The sequence below is a fragment of the Cladophialophora psammophila genome (genome assembly GCF_000585535.1).
Source record: "Cladophialophora psammophila CBS 110553 chromosome Unknown aczJe-supercont1.8, whole genome shotgun sequence".
Lineage (NCBI taxonomy): Eukaryota > Fungi > Ascomycota > Eurotiomycetes > Chaetothyriales > Herpotrichiellaceae > Cladophialophora > Cladophialophora psammophila.
The window spans coordinates 797,579-810,515 of record NW_006912929.1 but is presented as its reverse complement, the minus strand read 5'-3'; the positions used below and the strand labels follow the sequence as shown (position 1 = coordinate 810,515).

General features: G+C 52.5%; 6 protein-coding genes across 6 annotated transcripts; 2 read left to right on the top strand and 4 right to left on the bottom strand.

Moving 5' to 3' along the window:
* Positions 1-1,249: 1,249 nt before the first annotated feature.
* A1O5_05930 (50S ribosomal protein L33) lies at positions 1,250-1,423 on the bottom strand (the record flags this gene model as incomplete). Its single annotated transcript, XM_007746527.1, has 1 exon — positions 1,250-1,423. A coding segment is annotated over one exon (174 nt), but the record flags the coding sequence as incomplete, so codon positions are not given.
* A 939-nt stretch (positions 1,424-2,362) lies between these two features.
* Positions 2,363-3,931, bottom strand: A1O5_05929 (uncharacterized protein; the record flags this gene model as incomplete). Its single annotated transcript, XM_007746526.1, has 1 exon — positions 2,363-3,931. The coding sequence occupies one exon, from the start codon at positions 3,929-3,931 to the stop codon at positions 2,363-2,365; it is 1,569 nt and encodes a 522-aa protein (XP_007744716.1).
* Positions 3,932-5,922: 1,991 nt separating this feature from the next.
* On the bottom strand, positions 5,923-7,002 carry A1O5_05928 (murein transglycosylase; the record flags this gene model as incomplete). Its single annotated transcript, XM_007746525.1, has 2 exons — positions 5,923-6,845; positions 6,897-7,002. 2 exons carry the CDS (start codon positions 7,000-7,002, stop codon positions 5,923-5,925), a joined length of 1,029 nt encoding a protein of 342 aa, XP_007744715.1.
* Positions 7,003-7,890: 888 nt separating this feature from the next.
* Positions 7,891-9,084, bottom strand: A1O5_05927 (2-oxoisovalerate dehydrogenase E1 component, alpha subunit; the record flags this gene model as incomplete). Its single annotated transcript, XM_007746524.1, has 1 exon — positions 7,891-9,084. One exon carries the CDS (start codon positions 9,082-9,084, stop codon positions 7,891-7,893), a length of 1,194 nt encoding a protein of 397 aa, XP_007744714.1.
* Positions 9,085-9,943: 859 nt separating this feature from the next.
* On the top strand, positions 9,944-10,633 carry A1O5_05926 (ubiquinone biosynthesis methyltransferase; the record flags this gene model as incomplete). The annotated part of the gene is made up of 1 exon (XM_007746523.1): positions 9,944-10,633. The coding sequence occupies one exon, from the start codon at positions 9,944-9,946 to the stop codon at positions 10,631-10,633; it is 690 nt and encodes a 229-aa protein (XP_007744713.1).
* A 1,271-nt stretch (positions 10,634-11,904) lies between these two features.
* A1O5_05925 (uncharacterized protein) lies at positions 11,905-12,804 on the top strand (the record flags this gene model as incomplete). Its single annotated transcript, XM_007746522.1, has 1 exon — positions 11,905-12,804. The coding sequence occupies one exon, from the start codon at positions 11,905-11,907 to the stop codon at positions 12,802-12,804; it is 900 nt and encodes a 299-aa protein (XP_007744712.1).
* Positions 12,805-12,937: the final 133 nt, after the last annotated feature.

Here is a 12,937-nt window from a genome sequence, read left to right as displayed (position 1 = left end):
ACAAATATAACATAAAAAAAGGAGAAGTCCTTTAACGGGAATAGCATAGCGTCTAAAGAGACCCCGGTTCGCAGAAGTCAATGGTTCGAGTGAGTACGTATCAGACAGGCAGAAAGACACAATCTTCATTTTCTCCTTGTGAGGCGAGAGATGGGTTTGAAGTGTGTTCAGTGTGTAGAGTGTGCAGGAAGGGGCAAGGCTGTGTTTCCAGCCTCGTCAACAGAATGGCTCAACAGGCCTTCCTGGAGAGGTGTCATGTGACTTCACAATCCAGCGACAGCTCGGCGGCCGATCTATCAACGACGTCAAAGAACCGGCAGGAAGCTGTAGTGGCTATGATCTTAGAGAATCTCTTATTGTACAGTACAGTATGGGAAATGAAGATGCAGTGCGCCTTCAACCTTCACAATAGGCACTGAATGGCCTCCCACCCTCGTGATTACTAAATATGTATGTACATACCAATGGAACAATTACGTCTTATCAGATAGGACCGGACCAGACCAGATCGTGCCGGGCCACTTATTCCAGAACAATTTCTTTCCTTCTCTTGTCTTGTCTTGTTTGGCAGCCCTTGGTTGGCGCTTGGGTCGGATGAGAACTTCAGTTCCGCATGTGGGTGCAGTCTCCTTGAAACGGAGAGTACATAGGCCCAGGCGGTGTCAATCCAGCTCGCTTCATTCCCAAGACGGCTGTTTCCTGTGTTTGCGTGTGTGGTGTTTATCTTGTGAGACGCATGGAAGATTCACACCAGCGGTGTCTCGTTTGCGACGACGGGCTGTGCTTGTTTTCTTGGCATTGAGGGATTGGGGTGGGGAGGTTTGGTCGCATGTCGATTGAGAGTGAAGAGGGATGGAGTGAAGGCGGAGTGCTGCGCTTTTCTTTCTCGAAGTGGAGGTTCCGCACAACATGATAATCAGTCTTCCTCGAGCTGGCGTGGGCTGAATCGGGATCACTGCGGCGAGCGTTGAGAATGCAATGTCAACTCGATCTCGTTCCCTGGGTACCGCTCGGGTAGCTTTGTCGAATTTGTCGTCAAACGCAAGTTTTCAGAAGATTCATCCTTCTCTCCAACCTCAGGATTTCGCTGGCTTCGTGCTCCCGTTCCTCCTCTCACTTGCTTGCTAGCTTCCATATATTTTTTTTTCCCTCTCGTTATCCCAAGCTACCATGCAACCAAGCGAAGCGAACCCTCTCAATAGTATCCGTCTTATAATTTCCTCTTTTCTTTGGGGCCGCGGCGGCAATTTTATTTCCCTCGTTTCTGTTCCAAGAACAGCACCTGCCTCTTGACTACAGGGTCGTACTTCATCATGCTCATTGGTCTCGACGTGCGAGGACGTACCATCGTCCTGTAGTACCCCGTCATGGCCATGGAGATCAGCCGGACGGCGATAGTGCGGGATTTGGCTGTGGCATAGGATGTCAGTTGATGAATAGCTGTTGGGAGAGGGTGAAAAGAGACTCGGTAGACTAAGACGTACGCTTTTTGGCCATAGCTCGCGGATGGGTCGAGCAGAGAGTGGGTTAAAAAGAGTCTATGCTAGTCAAGCGAGGGCGTTCTACAAGGGTTAACTTCTAGATGAGAGTGCAGTGATGTTGACAGAAGAGCAGGCCGTGCAACTCAATGGAGAGCTCCAAGTCGAATCTTCAGTCGGAATTGGACGCCAAGGCTGGACAAGTGGTCGGTTGATCCGCCGTACAAGCCACCCTACTTCCTATCTACGGTGGACTATTTACCGAGTATTTTTTGCCCCTTTCCAAGTTTCTTGCCTTTATTGCTCGTTGAGCCTTGCCTGGGCCGACAGAATATTAAGAGCAACGAAGGTATTGTGTGTCACCGAGGTTGGTTTTCAGGAGGTCCCTGTGGCCAACCCAATGTATTGAGAGGCAGCTTTCAAGCCCAAGCATGCCGATACACTAAAAATAGGCCATTTAATTCGCGATGATCTCGCCGCTTCGTCAGCGACCGCTGCGACACTTCCCTCCGCTATCGATAAAATGACTATCAGGCGGGACCTGAGACAGCGCCAGGACCATCCTCTGAGTTCATCGAGAATGACTCGAAATCCCTCCAGTGAATTCATTCATGCAACAAACACCCGCTTTTAGGGTACCATGCGTCGTCATGTCGTATCACTTTTGTTGTTTCCGGAGTTGACTTTTTATAACCTGCGATATGCATGCTATGCGAAATAAAGAACACTATGTACGGCGCATCGGAAAAGCTCTGTTATCGGCATGATAGGTTTGTGGCCGTCGGATCAGTCGGCATAGAGAGCATCGGTCTCTCTCATCAATCACTGCAATAGTGGATCCTAAAAGCCAGTCAGCGTCTCTCCGATGGAATGCACAGTCTTCTTCAATCAACACTTACCCGGTAGTGTTTTTGACTGTTGGCCTGCTTCTCCAACTTGGCCTGATACCGATTTTGCGCCCGTCGCTCCTTTTGTCTAGCTCTAATCTCCTCAGAGCGGACATCTCGTCGCTGCTGGCTCGTGGCGCCTAGCATACCGGCCTCACCGCGTCGCATGAGACTATTTCGAGGAGGGGTTGCCGGAAGATCCACGTCGTCCATGTCCGCGTCTTCTGAGCTTCCCTCTTCGATCAATCTCTGGGCACGTTCCATTCGCTCGGCGGCCGTAGGGTAATTATGCAGATTTTGCCGGTAATATTTCCTCAAGCTTCGGTGACCAACCACCCTGCCACTGGGAAGATGCATTTCATGTTCGTCGTAGAAGACCGCGTTATTGTGGTGATGAGCGTGTGAATGCCAGCCGTCTGCGTTTCGGTGGGGTCTAGGATCGGTGTTGGAATGGTGTCTGTGCAGGGGAAGTCGTTGATAAGAGAGGGTTCGATCGTCATTCGGGACAGACGCAAGTTCGTTGGTGTCGAGCGAGGAGAAGGAGGAATCGGTTTCCCAGCCATCGTCTGCACCGTCTTCTGCTGTACCCTCCAATTTGACTCCACCATTCTGTTGTGAATTTGCTCCTTCCATCTCGCCATCGGACCCTTCCTCACCAGCGTCTGAATATGTGCTGGAGAAGTCATAGAACTGTCCGACCTCGATCATCTCCTCCTCTGTCTCAAAGGCAATCTTACAATGACCCTTGTCTCTCATGTGGGTTTGCGCACCTTCTGCATTGCCCCTGAGTTTGTGACAGTAGAGACACTCGAAGTTTTGGTGGATTTTGGCCTGCATATATCGGATCAAACCTTCCAGGTCAACAAGATAACTCTGTTCAGGGATAAATAGGCTGTGTATCCTGGTCATGTGCGTGACACTGAGTTTCAGGTTGGGAGAGTCGTAATTGCAAAATAGACATCTTGAGAGGGGAATTGACGAGATTTCGGTCTTTTCTGGTGACATGGGATGATCTTCTCGAGGCTCTGCGTCTGGTGGAGGGTTTGAAGGTCTCCGTGTAATTCCAGGCATATCTCGGATGAACGTTTCTTTCATGCCTGCAACCACTTGCTCGAACTCTGCTTCCGCCACAGGATCTCGGGGTTCCGAGTCTGCTGTCGAGCCGACAGTGGATTCCGGCCGCCGCATGTCGGACGCAGTTACGGAATTTGCATCTCGTGCTGAACCTCTGTCTGACGCCACTTCTCTTGTCTTGTGTGCCTTGCTTGCAAGGTGGTTCTGATATGCATTTTCACTATAGTATGTCTTCTGGCAGGTGGTACACAGTTTGGCGTAGGCAGCTTGGGCGGCGGCAGCATTAGTGGTCGCCTGAGCGGCCATAACTTTCTCGTTGTAGTCTTCCGAGGAGACTGCAGGCAACTCGGCCAGCCTACGCTTCAGGTTGTATCTGTGCCAGTCACTCCGCATGTGAGTCCGTTGGGCATCACTGTTGCGAAAGGCCACCGCACACGAATTGCAGGTGTAGGGATGAGTCTGCGAGATATCGACAGGAGCCTCGGTCGCCATGGTGGCACTGCAGGTACGAGGTGCAAGAGGTGGTAGGAAGGCGAGGAAATGAGAGCGGGCAGAGCGGGAGGGTTTGTGCGTCCGGGATTCTTGGAGTTGTCGAGGTTAGTGAGTGAGTGAGTGAGTGAGTGGGATGGTTGCAGCTTTAAGGATGCAGGGCAAGGCAGGGTGCACCAGCGAAATGCCTGGCTTTGACTCGCTCGGCCAGTGGCGGGCTTGACCCGCGGCGACACAGACAACCAGGAACGAACAAATGGAAAAAAAGTGGTTGTGGTGGAGTAATTTACTGTACACAACTTTGTGCGATGATGATTTGTGACGTACCTACCTACGCCGTGGGCAGGGCAGGGAGGGGAAGGGAGGGCAGGGGAGCCAGCCTGGTGCCTTTCCACCCACTCATTCTTACCCCCCCCCCCCCCCCTTTTGGCCCACGGTTAGGCTGTTTGCGAGGGGAGAGATACGGATGGTCAGCTGGGCCTTCCACAACATCTGTCTTCATTTTTCAGGAAGCGGAAATGAGCGGTTCTGGTATCAAATGCTGCTCATGGTCCAGATAACGGATGGAAAAGGCATCAATTTTCTCACTACGAGGTCCAGGGCGATAAGGCATTTGCCCTAGACCAGCAACCCTTACTGTTCGCCCAACACTAATACCAGCATGTCAACGAAATGAGGTCCAGGGACGGCGCATTATTGGGTGTATCATTCGTCGTATCCAAAGCCCGCCTGAAGAGAACGGGCCAAAATCTCTTGTCCTTCTATCCGGGTATCTCAGTCATTTCTCATCATGTCCACAGCGCCACCAGTGTGATGTCCCTAGGCTGTCGCAGCCTCGTGCATTCGCCAGACCCCTGAAGCCTTCTGGAAACCTTCCAGCGCCACCCTCCATTACAAACCCTGGTAAAGCTGACAAATGCCGCCCCCGTTGGTCGACGCCCCTCCCAAGCTTTTTCGCTCAAAACAAGCATAATGCCCCTAGCATTACAACCCCTTCCAGGGGATGGAAAATCCGTTTCTGAGCCGCACCATTCACTGCAGGCGGCGTTCCTGATGCTGTGGCCGATGTCGAAATCGTTGATGTTCTGCTCGACACTTGACTCGATGTCGCCAATGTTGTACTTTGTTGTGAGCTTACTGTGCCGGTTCTGCTCCGATTTCCGCTTGTTGTGCTTCTTGAACTAGTCGTCGACAAAGTTTTGCTAGAGACCGAAGTTAAACGACTTGTTAAAGAGGATGACGCTGTAGATGAAGCTGGGGTTGAGATCGATGCACTGCCTGAGATGCTCGTGGCACCTGTGCTGCTTGTGATTGGGGTCCCGACAACGGTACCAGAGTTCGAAAGGGCGGACTGTGATTGGGAACTAAATAAGCTAGAGAAAGACGAGCTGGCGACGCCTGAGGGAGAATTAAATGTGGATATGGTTATTGATTTCGTTTCGGTGGAAATAACTGTCGTTGACGCCGTGGGGGAGTCTGAGGTGGATACAAAGCTCAATATCGGTGTGGATGTCGACCTGAGAGTCGAGATAGGCACTGTGCTGGACAATGTACTCGCAGCTCCAGGAGCTTCCGATGCCGTAACACTCGAGCTCTGTGGAGCGGAAGCTGCGGAGCTCGGGCTTTCGGATAGTCCTGGGGCCGAGGTCGAAGAAACAGCAGGTGCTGAGCTCACCGATGACGGAGAACCTGCTACACTTGTGACTGGCGATCCTTGTGCCGTCGCAGGTTGATATGTGGAGAGAGGAATCGCAGTGGTGCTGGTGATGAGGAACCCTTGGCTATCGTAGCTCTTTGGCGCCGTTGGCGCCGCCGGATTGATGCTGACCAGTGTCGGAAAACCTTGCTCGTTGTACGACGTGACGACTTCAAGCGAAGCCGAGGCCGAACCCAAAGGCAAGGCTGCCGACGAGGACGAAGAGAAGGGAGGGGATGTTGACTAAAGACCGGTTAGCCCATATACACGATATTGGGAGCTGGAGCGAGAGAAAAATTCACTGACTTGTCAGCCCAGAAATTGAAGAGCTTACCACCGACACTGCTGTGGCTGTGGCCGTTCCAGACCACGGCCAGCCTGTTCGCGTTGCATACACAGAAGAAGTGTCGCCGCTGTTCCCAAAGGCGAGCGGAGCACTGTTGGGCACGGAGGAGGTAACGGCGGGTGCTGTCCCAGACGACGCAGGTGTTCCATCTCCTTCACTGTTGATTTGGCCGCCAGTGGAAACAATGGATTGCCATGTGCCGCTGGTCCCACTGTAGGTATACTGGGACCCGGTCGAGTAATCTGTGACGTGGACGGACTTCACATACATGGTGAAGGGCCCGTCCGCGTAATCAGTGACCCCTCCAGCCCACTGAATCGTGCCTTCGGGATTGGACGGATCACCACCAGCCCAGGCCCCCAGTTTGACGTACATGGGAGTTTGGGGATACTGGCCGGCTTCAGCCTGTTCTTGAGTCATGGCTCGAACCGTAGTCCCGTCGATTGACCAAACAATCTGGTTGGCAGTCCAGTCGATGCTGTATGTGTGGAACTCGTCATGGTTGTTGGGTGCCCCATGGTAGGCTCCTCTATTGTAACCAGTTGTTGTGATGCCCTTTCCAAAGTAATTGCTCTGGGCCTGCGTATTATCCCCGCCTAACCATTCCCAGTCGATCTCGTCAAGGCAATCAGACTGCAAAATAGCGGCGCTGACTATTCCTGTTCCTGGCGCAGCTTTCACCACATAATCGACATGGCCGAACATTATGTACCAATTCGAGGAGAGGGTGGGGGCATCGCCATGCTGGGAGATGGTGAAGGCTGCACCGTCGGAAGTATAGCTGACAGCTCCTGACGCGGTGAACTCGCTTGAGGAGCCTGCCGTAAAATCAACGTCGACGCTCCTGCCCAGAGCAGGGTCTGCAGGACATCCACCTGAGTACAGTCAGTCATCGTACTGAAAAGTGATGGAGGAAATGGACTCACTCTGCAGTAGCGGGTTACATGACGAATAGGTCTGTGCTTCTGTGCTTGGTATGAGAGAGCAGAGGGTCAATGCCGCAAGCACTGAGCCTGCCAGTGTGGGATACATGGTGTACAGGGTAACAATATCCAACGCCGGAACAATGCAGCAAGGACCAAGCACAAAAAAAAAGCTGGAGGAAACTAGCAAACTCAGGTTGATAGCATGACAAGTAACACAACAAAGTTCATCAGCGGATATTTACTGGACAAACGACAAGGACAGATTGAGAGTGATGCGGCAGGGAAGAGAAGAGAAAAAAAATTCCATGGCCATGGGCACAAAAGTAGTCACTGACGGTTTCTGCGGAGAGGAGGCTGGTACTGGGTAGACAACACGACGTCAGCTTCTGTGACAACACCACAATCTCCTGACGCCAAAACCGAGGAGCCGGGAAACATTTTCGACCAATTCAGTTTAGCCGTGAACCAGCAGCGTGTCCGTTCATTGGCCATTTCCACAGCAAACGGGTTCTATTCACAGAAAACAACGAGATGGACAACAGGATTGGAGAGATTGAAGGAGGCTGGAAGCCCAGCTCGAGGCAAGCGAGGCTGACGCAGAGCCTTAGCGTCGAAGATCGGACCGAAAGACCCTCGTCGCCTCCTTGAACCCTGGCGGCGGCCCAGAGCGTGGGTGGCTGGGGTCCCACTAAACCTTCCCGGCTTGGCAATACGGAAGCCACAGTGGCGCCGAGTGGCACTATCAAGGGTCCGCCATCCAGTTGGCGGTTTCCCCTTGCCTCAGTCTGCAGCCTTCCCCACACACAGCCTTGTTATAGCCAACGTGTCCCTTGTTCACAGGCCCAGCCTTGCCCACCATGGACAATCAGAGGCTTCCAAGTTTGCTCTGATTGGATTGAGCTGATATGATAGGTATGGCGTCTCTGGTAATTGGACTCCATCTCTTCCCTCGGGTGACCTGTACGTGTTGATGCCACTATTAACCGATTCAGACTCACTCCTCCAGACTTTTGATTCCTCCCTCATGCTGCGAGATGCTGCTATACTCTTTTGGATACCTTTCGATGATCCGTTTGAGTTCTTTCATTTGGGCTCGGGCCTCCGGCGTGATCTCCTCATACACATCTTCGAACATAGCTCGTATCGGTGGTTTCTTGACCTTTTCTGCGGCCGAAAACTCTCGCAGCACCTCTTTGCGTATCGACGCCCTCGCTTCCTTCTCTTTGTCATCGTCCCAGATGCCCTTCTTTTCCATCCACTTCCGTAGTCGAGTGATGGGGTTGTCTCTCCGTTTCCACTCCTCTACCTCTCGTTTGGCTCGATATGCAAAGCTGTCATCACTGGTGCTGTGGTGGCTGACGCGGTAACTCATAGCTTCCACGAGGATGGGCTTGCAGTCACCTTCAAGAGCCCGTTTACGAGCTTCCAACATGACCTCCCTCACGGCAAAGATATCGTTGCCGTCTACCCGGATGGTGTCAATGCCGTACCCCAATCCTCGACTGGCAATGCCATCTCCCTTGTACTGCTCGATACTGGCTGTCGAAATCGCGAAGCCATTATTGCGACAGACAAACACCACAGGGCATGATTTCGTGGCGGCGATATTCAGTGCTGCGTGGAAATCTCCTTCGCTCGCTGCACCCTCTCCAAAGTAACAGGCGACGATCCGAGGGGGAACATTCGGGTTGATGAGGCGCTGCATCTTCAATGCATATGCAGCCCCAGACGCTTGTGGGATCTGGGTTGCTAGAGGACTCGAAACGGTATGCACGTTAAGCTTACCGCTGCCATAATGTACAGGCATGTTTCGTCCTTTACCGTGATCGTCCTTGTTCGAAAACAGCTGGCTCATCATCTCCTTCAACGTGAAGCCACGTTGGACGAGCACCCCCTGTTCGCGATACTGCAGGAAACAGACATCGTCCGGCGTCAGTGCCGAGGCTGATCCCACGGCAATACCCTCCTCGCCCGCAGAGACCATATAAAAGCTGGTCCGTCCCTGCCGTTGCGCATCGAACATGATCAAATCCATAATGCTGACAGTCAACATATTACGGTACCACTGAATGATTTCTTCGTTAGAGGCTGACTGGGGGTCTCTGGTATTGTCGACAATGTTGCCATCGGCATCCATTATTCTGTAAGTGGGCATGGCGTTCTCCTCGGCTGGATTCTGAAACTTCATGGTCGAGGTAAATTTGCTATTCAGGGCTCCTGGAAAATGTACTCTAGCGGCGTAGGGTCAGTCGGGAAAAGCGTGGACAAGAAGCGGCAACGTCGAAACGTACGAATCCGATCCTACTTTCTGTGCTGGCCCGGCAGACCAAGTATCGCTTGCCCATCGTATCCCTGGTCGCCGTAGCAGTACACCCTGTTTGTATCTGCAGGATGCCGTCAAGGACCTCAAAACAGCTCGACTTTTCATCCTCACTCTTCTAAAGCGAACAACCCGCCCTGAGCAAGTAAAATAAAAAAGGACTGCTGTTGCGGGAGCAGATTGAGAAGAGAAGAGAGAGTTGGAATGAGGATTGCTGAGATACTGGGTGCAGTCAATGTTGAATGGGGACTTCGGTTATCCTCGGCCATGGCCTTGCTTGGAATGAGACGCCGGAGCCGGAGAAGTCGATGATGGATGCTCGAGCCTGGTGATTGGCTGTCCGGGATCCTATTGAACTAGATCGTTTTTGAAACTGCGACAAGAGAAAATTGGCCTTGAGCTCCGAGTCTCTCGTCGACTAAAGTTCTATAGTACCGGTTAGCATCTCACTCGGATCAATGCTTCGTACCTTTTATCGAAGGCCTTGCCGCCTACAAGGCTGTTCCGTTGGTTCGACACCGGCACGGCGACTACTTACGACGAGCTCGCTAAGACCCCAACAACTCCCTGGTGAAAATGAACGAACAACTCACTTCGGCTTCGAGACCATTTCGGAGACACAAAAGGAGGCCAGAGGTAGCATTCACAAGCCGACCATGATATTCAGATTGCTTATGCCTTTCTAGTGGGTGCTGTCTTCTCCTCGGTCGCATCCTCTTACGATACCATGAACGATCTGATGTCCCTGGGAATCCATCGCCTGTGGAAGGATTACTTTGTCCGCAGTCTCAACCCGGGCAGACGAACCAGCGAAACAGGGTGGAATATCCTTGATGTGGCGGGCGGCACCGGCGACATTGCATTCCGCATGCTTGACCACGCGACCAATGTGAACCTTGACCTCAAAACCAAAGTGACTATTGCAGACATCAATGCAGACATGCTAGCTGAAGGCCAGAAAAGAGCTCAGGAAACACCGTATTGGAATTCAGGCAGACTGTCATTTATGGAGGGAAATGCTGAATCCATGCCTTCTGTTAAGTCGGAATCGATTGATCTTTATACGGTCGCATTTGGAATCCGCAACTTCACAAACAAGGAAGCCGCCATTCGCGAAGCATTTCGAGTCCTTAAACCAGGCGGGGTTTTTGCGTGTCTAGAGTTCAGCCACGTCAACAACTCCCTGTTCAATGCTGTCTACAAAAGGTGGAGCTTCGGGGCAATTCCTTTGATAGGCCAATTGGTCGCCGGTGATCGAGATAGCTATCAATATCTTGTCGAAAGCATCGAACGGTTTCCCACGCAAGAGGAGTTCAAGGAAATGATCGAAGAAGCCGGATTTGTCACACCAGGACAAGGCTACGAGGATCTGACGGGAGGCATCGCTAGCATCCATCGAGGTGTGAAGCCGTTATAAGCTTTTTTCAGTTGTCTAGACCAGTCATCGACTTTCCGACCATTTCCCGCTTGAACAGTCGAAGCCCAGGTACCGGAGAAGGAGCGTGTGCCATCCTGCGACTCTGCTGTCAGTATGCACACCGCACACTGCAGCACTGTCGGCCCCTGCATGAAATGAATATCTCGGGGGCTCCGATCCCCTGCGCACATATGATCATTGCAGGTGTCAGGTCCGCACGCCATAGGAACACATTGTCGAGCTGGCCCGTTGAAGTGTATCGAGGTACAATCCTTATCGCGACAACTCTGCCTGTGGATCGGCCTTCGCGGTCTTGACTGTATCCATCTAGCTGGACGACAAGACGATTGCCAATGTCCGAAAATTGCGCATTATAGGCATTCGCAGCCGGTTGAGCAAGAATTGCATTGCAGCCAATTTATCGCCCTCTCAAGGGGGAAAGGAATGTACCAATACCATGTACTTATATACTACTCGCACCTCTCCCGAGAGGACCAATCCAGATGCTCTCTTCCTCTGCCATTTCGATTCATAAAGACACTGTCATTCTGGCGACATGGCTAGCACTAATGCAAGCCACATATTCCCCTTTCGGCTGTCATTACATGCTGTGATACATACCTACCAAGGCCTATCAATAGCCTACTAGCCTTACAAGTACTTACTTCCAACTACTGTAATCTGGTGAGCCTCGGTTGGGGCGGCATCTCACCCCACAACTCCGCCTCTTCCCTTGATCTGCTGCAAGTATTACTCGGTCCTTTACTGTGTGCAGGGAAATCTGCCGGGTAACGTCACACTACCATCTGGCCCCAAGCAGCGCTTTTGAAGAGGGCTATGCCGCATCTGTGTGATTTGACGTGAGACTGTGACCTATTCTTGGATTTTGCCTGTCTACAGCAAACCTACTGGGAGGTAATCTCGAGGACGTACTGCTCCGATCGTGGTCGCCTTTTGCTTTTTTTGTTTGTTTAAAAACGAAAGTTTCATGGGTGGAAAAGCACTGAGCTCGAGGGTAGAATCGATCGCGAACAATACACCAAAGCACTGCCACCGCCCAAGCTTCTGAACTGGGGAAATTGGGTTCAACCGGCCCGGAAATCGCGAAGTAACGACATCATCACCACCCACCGCCGCATTCCTCTGTCTTGATGGGAGCTAGTTACTCCAACATCTCAAGAACAACGTAATCTCCTTCGACACAGGCAAAAACAGGCAACTTGTTACATTACAGCTGTCTGAACTCAACAACAACAAGAATCCCTCAAAACATGGGCTGTGGATCGTCAAGTCTGAAGGGAGCAGACATACCCGACCTCAACAGCCAGCCAACGACAGCAACGGGTGCGCAACCAATCAGGAAAATCAGGACCAACTTCTCAGAAGTTGACTATGATCAAAACGCTCGAGAGCGGCGTCTTACAGAATATGCGCCGCACGAGCAACCCCCACCGGTGAGGGAGGAGAGTCATGACTTTACGGCAGAGCAAAGTGGTTACGAGCAGTGGCAACAATACGACACTCAACCCGGTCGCCAGAGTTATGACGCCGGCCCGCCAATGGGCTATGTGCTGCCCCAAGGGAGCATGTCAGGCCCAGACGCCGCGGATAGGGATCGCGGCGCGAGCTTGAAACCATATCAGACCTTCGACGGAGGTGACTGGGACAACCAAGACGCCTCGGCTCAGAGGCAAGAGTCCTATGTCAACGGTACACAGGAGACGCGTGGGGACCCGACATCAAATGCGTCCAAGAACCAGTTCGCTGCCGCAAACGACCCGGCGAACCCAAGCAACCAGGAAGGGCACCACTCTCAACCAAACGACCACCACCGTGACCAGCGGCAAGCCTCCAGGTACAACAACAACGACGATGAACTCAACAACGTGTCTCCGATCTCGTACAACACCGGCACGGACCCGGGCGCGAACCCGGACATCCACGGCGACGATGACGAGCCCAAGAAGTCGTGGCTCGGCCAGAAATACGCGTCCTTCCAGTCCGCTAAGCGCGGCTCGGGCCTCAGCGACGAGGATGTCCTCAAGTACACGGGCAAGGACAGAAAGGAGCTCAACGAGTGGGTGCAGAACAGGCCTGGCGTCGGTCCAAACCAGGAGGCTGGCCGAGTCGGGTCGGATTCGGGACTGGCGGTCGGTGCACCTTGGAGCTAGGAGGGCAGAAGGGGAAAAAGGGATTGGGACGATGCAATGGAGAGTCCATGGTGGTGGTGGTGGTGGTGGTGGTGTTGCAGGGTAGGTGGAGCGTGCTTGATACTGTACTTGCTTGGGTAGATGCAACCGCAAC